General features: G+C 38.4%; 2 protein-coding genes across 4 annotated transcripts; one reads left to right on the forward strand and one right to left on the reverse strand.

The window, feature by feature from the left end:
• Positions 1 to 8,133: 8,133 nt before the first annotated feature.
• LOC135558876 (sterile alpha motif domain-containing protein 13-like) lies at positions 8,134 to 11,585 on the forward strand. Of its 3 annotated transcripts, XM_064993069.1 has the most exons (5): positions 8,136 to 8,967; positions 9,731 to 9,803; positions 9,927 to 9,969; positions 10,074 to 10,185; positions 10,277 to 11,585. In XM_064993069.1, the coding sequence occupies exons 3-5, from the start codon at positions 9,932 to 9,934 to the stop codon at positions 10,451 to 10,453; spliced, it is 327 nt and encodes a 108-aa protein (XP_064849141.1). In that variant the 5' UTR covers positions 8,136 to 8,967; positions 9,731 to 9,803; positions 9,927 to 9,931; the 3' UTR covers positions 10,454 to 11,585. The 3 variants fall into 3 exon arrangements, with proteins under 3 accessions (XP_064849142.1, XP_064849143.1, XP_064849141.1); XM_064993070.1 differs by having other exon boundaries at positions 8,134 to 8,967; positions 9,731 to 9,969; XM_064993071.1 differs by lacking the exon at positions 9,731 to 9,803 and having other exon boundaries at positions 8,134 to 8,967.
• LOC135558877 (guanine nucleotide-binding protein G(I)/G(S)/G(O) subunit gamma-5) lies at positions 11,377 to 13,036 on the reverse strand. Its single transcript, XM_064993073.1, has 3 exons — positions 12,863 to 13,036; positions 12,353 to 12,512; positions 11,377 to 11,584 (listed from the first exon to the last, which is right to left on the reverse strand). Exons 1-2 carry the CDS (start codon positions 12,941 to 12,943, stop codon positions 12,387 to 12,389), a joined length of 207 nt encoding a protein of 68 aa, XP_064849145.1. The 5' UTR covers positions 12,944 to 13,036; the 3' UTR covers positions 11,377 to 11,584; positions 12,353 to 12,386.
• Positions 13,037 to 13,061: the final 25 nt, after the last annotated feature.

Raw genomic sequence — 13,061 nt, forward strand, 5'->3', positions numbered from 1 at the left:
ATTGTACTTTTACTCCATACATTTTCTCTGACAACCCAAGGTACTCCTTACAATTTAAATGCTTGTTAGACCAGTAAAACTGTGAAATTCACACACTTATCAAGAGAACAAGTGGCAATCCCTACTTCACTAAACACAAATGCATCTTTTGTAAATACTTTGAGTGTTGGTGTGTGCCCCTGGTTATCCATACATTTTAAAATCAAGAACATGGTGCCATCTGCTTTACTTCATATAAGGAATTTTAAATGATTTATACTTTTACTTTTGATACTTAAGTATATTTTAGCAACTAAATGTACTTTTGATACTTAGGTATATTTAAAACCAAATACTTTTAGACTTTTCCACAAGTATTATTTTACTAGGTGACTTTCACTTTTACTTGAGTAACTTTTCTATTAAGGTATCTATACTTTTACTCAAGTATGACAATTGGGTAATTTTTCCACCACTGCATATTTAAAGCTTATATGATAGATCTTTAACATAACAAATACTCAATTCAAAGGATATATCCATTCCTAAATGAAATGTTCAATGCAGTCATTTTTATCTCAATATGAAATTATTTCTGAGTAACAATTAAGTACCCTACTGTGACTGTTTTCAATTCAAATGGTCAAAAAGAAACAACAATTGCTTCTTAGCAAAGAGCAATTTCTCAAGCTACATTTTTGCTATGACCAGTGGTGGAAAAATGTCCCAATTGGCATACTTGAGTAAAAGTATAGATACCTTAATAAGAAAGTTACTCAAGTTAAAGTGAGTCACCTAGTAAAATAATACTTGAGGAAAAGTCTAAAAGTATTTGGTTTTAAATATACTTAAGTATCAAAAGTAAAAATGATTTAAATTAAGCAAAGCAGGTGGCACCATTTTGTTGTTTTAAAAATGTGTGGATAGCCAGGGGAACACTCCAACACTCAGACATAATTTACAAACAATGCATGTGTGTTCAGTGAGTCTGCCAGGTCAGACGAAGTGTGGAGGACCAGGGATGTTCTCTTGATAAGTGTGTGAATTGGATCATTTTCCTGTCCTGCTAAGCATTCAAAATGTGCCAAGTACTTTTGGGTGTCAGGGAAAATATATGGAGTAGAAAGTATATTATGTTCCTTAGGAATGTAGTGAAATAAAAATAGTCAAAAACATAAAGTCATGTAAAGTACAGATACCCCCAAAAATTACTGAAGTAGTACTTTGAAGCATTTTTACTTAAGTACTACACTGGTTTGATTGGGGAGGGAAAAACTGAAGAAAAAAAACTGTTGGTAGAGAGGTTTGGAACTCTTTCTTATTGGTCTGTTAACTCATTTACACAACAGGTGGGTCTAATCCTGGATGCTGATTGGATAAAACTGCATTCCAGCTGGTGTCTATTCCACAAGTTTATCACCGGCGAAAGCTACAAAGTTCAAATGCCTATTTACACTGGCAAGAAAAAAGATTTAAGTGCTTTTGAACAGGATATGGTAGTACTGTAAGTGCAAGGAAAACCGGTTTGAGTGTGTCAAGAATTGCAACGTTGCTGGGTTTTTCACGCTCAACAATTTCCTGTGTGTATCAAGAATGGTCCACCACCCAAAGGACATCCAGGCAACTTGATACAACTGTGAGAAGCCTTGTCCTGAAAAACAGCTTCTATCTCAACGCCATCAGAGTGTTAAACAGCCATCACTAACACAGAGGCTGCTGCCTACATACAGACTTGAAATCATTGGCTACTTTCATAAATGGATCACTAGTCACTTTAATAATGCCACTTTAATAATGTTTACATATCTTGCATTACTCATCTCATATGTATATACTGGATTTTATACCATCTATTGCATCTTGCCTATGCCGCTCAGTCATTGCTCATCCATATATTTATATGTATATATTCTTATTCCATTTCTTTACTTAGATGTGTGTGTATTAGGTAGTTGTTGCGGAATTGTTAGATTGCATGTTAGATATTATGGAACTGTCAGAACTAGAAGTACAAGCATTTCGCTACAATCGCAATAACATCTGCTAACCATGTGTATGTGACCAACATGGGCCAGCATCTCTGTGGAATACTTGACACCTTGTAGAGTCTATGCCCCGACAAATTGAGTCTGTTCTGAGGGCAAAAGGAGGTGCAATTCAATATTAGGAAGGTTTTTCCTAATGTTTTGTACATTCACTCAGAGTATTTGTTACAAGGACCATATGAGATTAATTGGCTCCACGCTGTTATAAATGGGGATTTATTTAAAATTAAAATGTTCCTGCATTGCAGTTGGTCTTTCCCTCAATGGCTTGATCTATGTCCTCAATGGGTGTTATATAACTATGGATAACATATGATGATTAACTTATGTTATGATGGAGTTGGTTATTACCTGCTACCATCTCGATACAATCTGTTAATGGTTTGCTTTGTCCTATTGCTCATCACCCTGCACGCTATAGTGATAAAGTCCAACTTGCTCTGCCACAACAAAATCTTTATCTATAGGGCCTTCAAAAAGTATTCATAACCCTTGACCTTTTCAGCATTTTGTTGTTACAGCCTTAATTTAAAATGGATTCAATTGAAATGTGTTTGTTTTTTTACACTAGCCTTCACACAATACACCATAATATCAAAGTAGAAGGATGTTTTTGAAATGTTTACAAATTAATTAAAACATTTCATCTGAAATGTCTTGAGTCAATAAGTATTCAACCCCTTTATTATGGCAAGCTCAAATAAGTTCAGAAGTAAAAATGTGCTTAACATGTCACATAATAATTTGCATGGACTCACTGTGTGCAATAATAATGTTTAACATGATTTTTGAATGACTATTCAGTCGTGCAGTAAATTTCAAACATAGATTCAACCACAAAGAGGTTTTCCAATGCCTCGCAAAGAAGGTACAAAAAAAAGCAGCCATTGAGTACTTTGAGCATGGTAAAGTTATTAATTACACTTTGGATGGTGTTCAATACACCCAGTCACTACAAAGATACAGGTGTCCTTCCTAACCCAGTTGCTGGAGAGGAAGGAAACCGCTCAGTGATTTCACCATGAGACCAATGGTAACTTTAAAATAGTTACAGAGTTTAATGGCTGTGATAGGAGAAAACTGAGGATGGATCAACATTGTAGTTACTCCACAATACTAACAAAATTAACAATGAAAAGAAGGAAGTCAAAATGCAATTACCTTTTTGTCCTGAAGGGATATTATTATGCTTGGGGAAAAGAGCAGAGGTAACTCTCTCAGGTCTTCCTTGCCTTTACCTTTACCTTGTCAGCTCGGGGATTCAATCCAACAACCTTTTGGTTACTGGGATTCGATCCAGCAACCTTTCAGTCACTAGGCTACCTGCCGCCCCATGCCATCTTTGTTCTCGATTCGTGGAAACAGGAGTGTCATAAAATGTCAGTGTCCAGTTGCAGGGGTTCTGTTTGAATTTAGAAAATGCTCAGTTATTAAAATAATTTTTTTTGCTTCATGTGTATGCCGCCATCTTGTCTATTTCAAGTAGTCTCTTATTGATCGAGATAGGTGAGTGTGAACCCCAAATGATGACAGACACCGGTCTCGATTCATTGACCATCTATATCCAAGTTTCATCTGGTTTATACCAATGATTATGGTATGTATGTCTCTCTGCCCTAACAATGGGAGTCGTTGTCCACAAAGCAAGCCGGCTGGCTGTCTAGCTCCCGCCTATCATTTCTTTGGATTAGTGGATACATCTCATTATTGTAATCCTTTAAATATTCAATGAGGATTGTTGACGTCAACATCCTTTATTCAATGTAGAGAAATGCTATGCCACTAGCCTCATGCCATGAATATGCATAGCCGTCTCGAGACAACTCCGATATAAAGTGTTTTTCTCAAAGTTGCCTGGATGTACACTCGTAACTTAAGCATTACGAAACTTCTATTCGATAAAATAAACCTCATGTAGCAAATAAGCCATATGTTTTTTTGTTGACCAAATTTGACACCCTCGACGTTCATATAAAACTCCTTGCTTGGTGGGCGAAACAAAGAAAAATCACCACCTACTGGAGGGAGACAGATTTTCCGCCGAATTGGCCATCTCAATGAATTCAATTAAGACTCTATTGACATGGATAGTAAACACTTACAGTGTCAAAGTAAACATATAGCGACAATGGTCAAAGACAGGAATATACTAGACTATTTGTAATAAAGCAAAACTAATGATAGTGATAATCATAATAAGAGCAATTACAACAACAAAAATTAATAAAGAATAGGCAGATATGAATAATCACACTACACTTCTAACTGGCTGTCCCTCAGGTTGCGGCAGGAGGCCACAACTGTGGCTGCTAAAAGACAGAATTTTGTTTTTTCACCAAGTATGTAGTTGTGTGTCTTTATCATTTAGATTTTCAAATTCTTCTTATTGTTTTCACATTTTTGGGAAGAATGTATATCTTATGTCAGTATATCTGTCAAGGTTTGAAAGAAAATTCAGCACTGTCTCCATCTCTTCCTGCGAGCAGAATGATCACAGCATGTCCTCTCCGGGCAGCCAGGTTTGCCTGTGACTACCGGTTTCTATGGCCAGGCTGTGCTCACAGTATGTACATAGTGTTTTCCTCAGTTTTCTATCAGTCACAGTGGTCAGATAGTCTGCCACCGTGTACTGTCTGTTTAGAGCCAAATAGCATTGAAGTTTACTTACATTTTTTGTGATTTCTTTCCAATAGGTGATATTTCTATTTTTGCTTTGTGATCATTTGGATGGGACAGATTTTCTATGTGCTGTCTTGAGGCGAGTGGTTAGAGAATTAAGACTCAGGACCAGCTAGCTTATGGCTCTTCTTGATGGTCAACTCTTGGCACTTGAGAATTTTGTAAATGGTAGGAGTGGGGGTCACTTGTTTTTAAATGATTATAACATTTGGTGGCTATTTTTTTGAATATTAATGAATCAGAAGAGGGAATTTGCCTAATTCTGCCCTGCATGCGTTGTTTTGAGTTTCTCTTCAGTCTGAGGATGTGCTTTCAGAATTCCGCAGATAGGGTTTTAAATTTGGTGTTGTTTCCTTTTGTCAAATTCTTGTTTTGTAAGCGGACCACACACACACACGTCACTGCCATAGTGCAATTGGTTCTATTATTGATTTGAATATTTTGAGCCGATCCTAATGGGTATGTCTAATTTGATAGATATTTGAATGGCATAGAAAGCCCTCCTTGCTTTGTCTTTCAGTTAACTCACGGCCAGGTTGAAGTTCCCTGTAGAGCTGATTTTTTTTGTCCCAAAAATGTGTAGGTGTGTGTGTGTTCTATGGGCATGAAGCCCAGTAAAAATGTTATTTTTGAGATTGACTGTCAGGGCCCAGGTCTGCCAGAACTGTTGCAGATCATCCATTTGTTGCTGTAACCCCTCTTTTGTGGGGGACAGCGGCACCAGGCCATCTGCATACAGGAGGCATTTTATTTCGGTGTCGTTTAGAGTGAAACCCGTGGGCTGTTGATTGTTCAGTCAAGAGTTTGGACACACCTACTCATTCCAAGGTTTTTCTTTATTTTTACTCTTTTCAACATTGTAGAATAATAGTGAAGACATCAAAACTATGAAATAACACACATGGAATCATGTAAAAACCACAAAAGTGTTAAAAATATATATATATTTTATATTTGAGATTCTTCAAAGTAGCCACCCTTTGCCTTGATAACAGCTTTGCACCCTCTTGGCATTCTCGACCTTGCTTCATGAGATAGTCACCTAAAAAGCATTTCGATTAACAGCTGTGTCTTGTTAAAAGTTAATTTGTGGAATTTCTTTCCTTCTTAATGCATTTGAGCCAATCAGTTGTGTTGTGACAAGGTAGGGGTGGTAAACAGAAGAGCCCTATTTGGGAAAATACCAAGTCCATGTTCTGGCAAGAACAGCTCAAATAAGCAAAGAGAAACGACAGTCCATCATTACTTTAAGACATGAAGGTCAGTCAATCTGGAAAATTTAAAGAATTATGAAATTAAGTGCAGTTGCAAAAACCATTGAGTGCTATGATGAAACTGGCTCTCATGAGGAACGCCACAGGAAAGGAAGACCCAGTTATCTCTGCTGCAGAGGATAAGTTCATTAGAGAGTTACCAGCCTCAGAAATTGCAGCCCAAATAAATGCTTCACAAATAAATCTCTTTGTTAGATGCAGAATAGGTGAACGGATGATCTCCGGATGTATGGTTCCCACCGTGAAGCATGGAGGTTTGATGGTGTGGGGGTGCTTTGCTGGTGACACTGTCAGTGATTTATGTAGAATTCAAGGCACACTTAACCAGCATGGCTACCACAGCATTCTGCAGCGATACGCCATCCCATCTGGTTTGCACTTAGTGGGAGTATCATTTGTTTTTCAACAGGACAATGACCCAAAACACACCTCCAGTCTGTGTAAGGGCTATTTGACCAAGAAAGAAAGTGATGGAGTGCTGCATCACCTAACCTGGCCTCCACAATAACCCAACCTCAACCCAATTGAGATGAGTTGGACTGCAGAGTGAATGAAAAGCAGCCAACAAGTGGTCAGCATATGTGCGAACTACATCAAAATGATTGGAAAAGCATTCCAAGTGAAGCTGGTTGAGAGAATGCCAAGAGTGAGCAAAGATGTCATCAAGACGGTGTGACTACTTTGAAGAATCAAAAATATATTTTGATTTGTTTAATACTTGTCATTACTACATGATTCCATGTGTGTTATTTCATAGTTTTGATGTCTTCACTATTATTCTACAATGTAGAGTAAAAATAAAGAAAAACCCTTGAATGAGTAGGTGTGTCCAAACTTGACTGGTACTGTACGTTAAATAGACTTGAGCTTAAGTTTTTCCTGTTTCACAGTGTGCCCTTGGGAAAATAAGTGTGTTTACTTCCAATTTGACTGCATTATTTCTATACATTGATTTGATGACATTTATTTTTCCACCCATAAAAAACTTTCAATTAATTTGAAAAAAATGCCTGAATGACAAATTGAATCAAAGGCTTTTTGAAAATCCACAAAGCAGGAAAAAAATGTTTTGTTTTGATTCACATTTATCAATTAGGGTGTGTAGGGTATAAATGTGACCTGATGTTTGATAATTTGGTAGGAATCCAATTTGACTTTTGCTCAGGACATTGTGTTCACTGAGGCAGTGTAGTCATCTGTTGTTTATGATGGCACAGAATATTTTCCCCAGGTTGCTGTTCCCACAAATGCCACAATAATTGTTTGGATCAAATTTGTCTCAATTAAAAAAATATTGTTATTAGTCCTTGGTTGTAGATGTCAAGGAAAAAGCCTACACACACTAATATATGTATTTTTTACCCCTTTTCTCTCACCACTTTTGTGCTATCCAATTGGTAGTTATAGTTTTATCCCATCGCTGCAACTCCCGTAGGAACTCGGGAGGCGCGAAGGTCGAGAGCTATTGCATCCTCCGAAACACGACCCTGCCAAGCCGCACTTCTTCTTGGCACACTGCTCGCTTAAACCGGAAGTTAACCGCACCAATGAGTCGGAGGAAACACTGTCCAGCTGGCAACCACAGTCAGCTTGCAGGCACCCAGCCCGCAACAGGGAGTCGTGAGAGTGCGATGGGACAAGGACATCCCGGTAGCGCCTTAAACCGCTGAGCCACCCGGTAGGCCCCTACATTCAAAACTTTAAATAGTTTGAGTGTTGCAGTGCTAAATTTGTGGTCTGAATTTGATAAATTCGTTAAAAATCCCATCATGACCACAAGCTGTATTTTTGTTTTACTATAGATACCCCAATAACCCAAACAGAACTAACAGGTTCTGGTTGTCTTAAATGGCTGATTCAAGAAGACATTTTTCATAGATTTTTTTGTTCCGAAACTATTTTAATATGTATATATAATTGTTCAAAGTGAGTTTTCAATTAGTCACCATTTTGGATAGCACATTTTTCCTCTGTGTGGTTTGTTTAGGCAGTTCTAACTTTCCCAAAAGTTGTTTGAATTAATGGATTCCTCATTTTCATTGGTTGATGTCTGATGTGTTGTTCTTTTTTTGTTCTGGAGTCTATTCTTTCAGGGTTGCCCAATACTGAAAGCGCAGATTCTGGTTCTCTGTTTTTGGCTGGATAGTCCTACGTTTTTCTGTTATAGATTTGCGAATCATAATCAAACTTTTATTTATTTTTGGGATTGTTTTTATGCGTCTTTTTAAAAATTGGAAAAGGACGCCAATTTGTCACAATGTTGCTAATGTTTTGTACACCCAAATTGACATTTTCCTTATCTTGATGAAATGTGGGGGCCATAAAGTTGTCTAGGAAGGGTTTTATTTTGAATTTCTTGCTTTCTGGTAGTTTTCCATGCTATTCTTAGGCCATCTACAGTGCATTCGGACCTCTTTACTTTTTCCACAGTTACGTTACAGCCTTATTCTAAAATTGATAGTTTTTTTTCTCTCTCAATCTACACACAATACCCCATAATAACAAAGCAAAGACAGGTTTTTAGAAATGTTTAAAATGTATAAAATAAAACATGAAATATCACATTTACATAAGTATTCAGACCCAAAGGTGATGACTAAATTGGGAGTTTTCGAATCTGATTTCTCTATGTGGCCATGCATGGAAATTGTCTTTCTGGGCCGAGCATCAGTTAAACTGCAGTACAGAAGCAAAACTGTAGGATCAGTACAAAACCGTGCTTCTAAACCGGAACCCTGTCCCATTCGCTACGAACTGGCCAGTCAGGTTTGAGAATGGTGTGTGCGCCTGTTCACGAGCTTCTTGTCTTAGTGTCGCATGCCGACTCGCAGGTCCTTTCAACATATCCGAAAAAATTGAATGAGCAATTCAGGTGGTTTATAGATCAATTACACAGCGACAAGCACACGATCGTGAATAAACCGGATATTTATTTACGCCCTAAGAACTATAAAAGGAAACCAACTAGCTCACGAATTAGCAATAAAGAGGTAAGTGTCAAATAGACAGACAACCACAACGTTGGCAATGATGCAATGATATAATTTCAGTAGTAAGCTATAGTAATATTGAATAAACTGTCCTAAATGACTAATTATTCAAAGTTTGTCATGTATACCCATTCTTCTTTTACTACATATTTCATGCTGCATCTGACTTTTGTTACACATTGCAATATCACACTTAATAAAACAGTCAACAATGTCATCACCATCAGCTATATTTCTGTCCACATATGTGTATAGTCCTGAATGAAATGCAGTGTCTAAAGTTTAAACTATATGAATGATGCTTCTGGTGGAAATTAGCTTTCCAAAGATAAACTACAGAACATCCAAGAGTGGTAGTCTCGTAGGTACAGTAGCTACACTGAATATGGAAGTTTTAATCATGCAGATCGGGGAGCTTTAAAATTGCTCCCGTCTCTGATATTTGGACTCAAATCTGAGTGCAACGCATTCCATGGCTTTGGATCAGGTCAGAATCCACAGACTAATGTGATGATTCTATCCTCCATGTTATATGAACCCTATTGCCCATCATCCATTGAAGACTGATTTGCTTTTTGGCATTATTGAATGCGATTTCTGATCTATGCATTTGTACCATAGTATTTCCACAGTATCAAGCAACCCACATCTATGTTGCTTAGCAACTGAGTACTCTACTTATGCGTGTCAGCATTTCAAAGAAATGGTTCAAAAAAACGACTTCTCTATTCAACACTCCGTTTATCAGATGCTCGCTCTGTAGTTTAAGGTTTCAGAAACTGACCATATCCAGGTAACCTCTTGACACGTCCTATTACAACGAACACACGTTTCAAGTAAGTAGTGAATGTGTTCACTTTATGACAGACCTCATATTTCTTCATAAACCTAATATTTTGGCTTCAATTGTATTTTTGCTTATCCATATCTCCATCTCACCGTTCTCTTTTTTCCTCTAGCTGGAATGGAGAACAAAACAAATGGATCAGTGGAAGCTAAACTGTAAGTCTAGTCTATGGGGTTTTAATTGTGAGGCTGTAGATAAGGGATAGGATTGTGCTGTCCTGCCTTGTCCCTATACCTATTTTCCTGTTCTGTCTTTCTAGTGTGGCGGAGAATGGCCAGCTGCCGGACCCTGCAGACTGGGCATTCACTGATGTCGTCAACTATTTCAAAGCTGCAGGATTTGATGAGCAGGCTACTGCTTTCCAGGACCAGGTAAAGATAATAATTTTACTGACCTTGCAAGTTGCTCTTTCTTCCGTGTGGGTAAGAGCTTCCCAATCCCTTCCATTTGTTATTGTTGTAGGAAATCGATGGCAAGTCTCTGCTCCTGATGACACGAAATGATGTCCTGACTGGTCTTTCTATCAAACTGGGGCCAGCACTGAAGATCTACGAGTACCACGTGAAACCACTTCAAACTCAGCACCTGAAGAGTAACGCTAATGCACCACTGCATGCTCCTCAACGTGTAACAAGATAATCACGAGGCAGGACGGACAGACCAGTCCGAAGAGATTTATAGACCCAAGAGGACAGTGGAAGACAACAGGGCTTAGAAAACTCTTGCGTGGTTGCATCTTGCATCCTTCTGAAAATATTGTGTTACCTAAACTTAACAGATGCCAAATGATTTGAGCCGTTACATTTGTTGGTAGTTAACTGAGTGGTATCAGTTTATGAAACCAAACAAGGACTTTAATTCTTTGAGGTCTTGGACAGCATAAGATCATTTTACAGGTCTTAAAAAGTACAGGTTTACTTTCTCTTCTTCGAAGAGTTAGTCTCAAAGCAAATCAAGCAGATTCAACTGAATTGGTTATTTAATAGTGGACGATCCTTTTCAGATGGATGCAAACGGTGCACTAAAGATGTCTGACTTTGTGATGCGCTCTCTACCATTGATCAGTATATATATATATATATATATATATATATATATATATATATATCAAACTATGGAACAGTTTGATGCTGGCTAAGACTGGATGGTAATTAGTTTGAACCATACTTACCGATCCTCCATTACAGCCATTTTTCTTTTCCTAATAAGCCACTATTTAACTTAATCAAAAGATGCATCTATGAACATTATGCATGTCAATTGTAAATTTAAGCACAGGGATATAGGTTGCTGAATGTTCTTTGATTTCCTTATTCTTAAATATATGGCATTTTACTTTCGTGTTTGATGTGGATGCTTTTATCACGCATAACAGTGACATGCTGCTGCCTTTTGTATTGTAAAGTTGCCCTGTTCACATTGCTGTTAGAAACTACTTGCATCTTAGGTAAAGATTTGAGATGTAACACTGTCAGTCTTACCCAAGAACAATTAGCAAAAACACAGTCATGTAGAGAAAGAAGAATGTTAATTTCTAAATACAAAAAGTCAAGAACAATGAATAAAATAGAAAAGGCACAATCATTTACTTGAAAACCACACAGTGCCATGAAAAATAAACCTTTCATCGTATCCTCGGTTGGCTGAGAATAGATGGCAAGTCTTCCTGACATGTTCTACACTTCATAAGATTATGTGGCAGTGGTTTGCCATTGGCAATGAGGAGCAGTGTTGAGGTCAACTTTTTCCCTGTAGCATCAAAACGAAGGCCTGCGAGACAGGAAAACAGAGGTACAATGTGATACTCTTGCACATTAAAGAAACAGGTCTTTAACGCAATCAAAGACTAGCATGGAGTAGATAACCTGTTTCGCTTTACTGATTTACTGCAGCTTACATGCCAATCAAAGCAAAAATCTCAATTGCATACTCCTCTTCAAAACCCATTGGCTGAGAAAGCAAGGAGGTCCCTACCCTCGCTAACCAGACTCCTTGCTCCAATCAAACGCTACGCCCACGGACGCTAGTTTTCTCCACAATGTGTCTGGATCTAAGTAGCTCCCTGACCCTTCACCAAATCCAAACACATTCGGGGCTGTCCAATTGGTCCAGAACTAAAATGGGTTGGGCTAGAACACACGTGGGTAAAGCGGTAGTTTGAAAATTCATAATAGTCTGATCCTATGATTGGATAGAGATAATCCAATCGCTGATGACTTTTGCACAATTCCCTTTGTCACCACAAATGACTTCAATGACGGCAGTCTCTGATTAAAGTATGTAAAATCAAATCAAATTTTATTTGTCACATACACATGGTTAGCAGATGTTAATGCGAGTGTAGCGAAATGCTTGTGCTTCTAGTTCCGACAATGCAGTAATAACCAAATAACCAAGCAAAAGACAGAGCAGCAGAATAATTGTGTCAGGAGTCAGGCTACCTCCAACCATCTTCTTCAATGGGTTTTGAGAAGGTGAGGAGTATGCAATTGAGATTCTCAAAAGGACTACATAATACACCAAAAAATAAAGACTCACCAAAGAATGCTGTGGTCTGTCCTGTGTGTCTTCCTCACAAGAAGGAGCACACCTTCTGTGGTCTGAAGGGGTTTGTACTGGAGGACACCCCAGTGAGCAAGGGATCCTGGAGGGCATTTTGCATGCAGAACTGCTGTAGGTCTGCAGCTGCTTGGGACACCTGAAAAGACAAAGGAATATAGCTGTGAAAGGGAAGCTCTACCTGTTGCACTCCTAACTAGCTAGACTCCTGCAAGTCTGTAAATATCCTCCTTAAAAATGGGTGTTGTCAATAGTATGGTGTGAACATAGTCATTGAACAGCAGGAAAAGCCTAACGTTAATTCAAGAATCTGTTTGGAATAATTATCCTGGGGCGTTTGTGATTGTGTTTTCATGGCTAGATCTCCATTTGTGTGCCTAGATTCCACGCCCTTAGCGCTAGCTAGCTAACGTTACCGATGTTCGCTAGCTCGGACTAGTTTCGTGGGCATATTTACCAAATAGATTTACGTGTGAAATAGATTCTTACCTTCACTCTGTTTATGCTCGCTTCAAAACGCAGCTGCTGGACAATTTTCTTCATCGCAACGAGGTTTGATGAGCCAGACATCTTTACTATTTCCTAGAAATGAAGCGGTGGGCTGTTAGCTCGACGGACGCGTAGACAAAGCACCGATGATCACACATCCGATTGTGACTTGCGCAGTCGCAGCGTTGCAGTCTGCGCC

This window comes from Oncorhynchus masou, chromosome 17, assembly GCF_036934945.1.
Source record: "Oncorhynchus masou masou isolate Uvic2021 chromosome 17, UVic_Omas_1.1, whole genome shotgun sequence".
Classification (NCBI taxonomy): domain Eukaryota; kingdom Metazoa; phylum Chordata; class Actinopteri; order Salmoniformes; family Salmonidae; genus Oncorhynchus; species Oncorhynchus masou.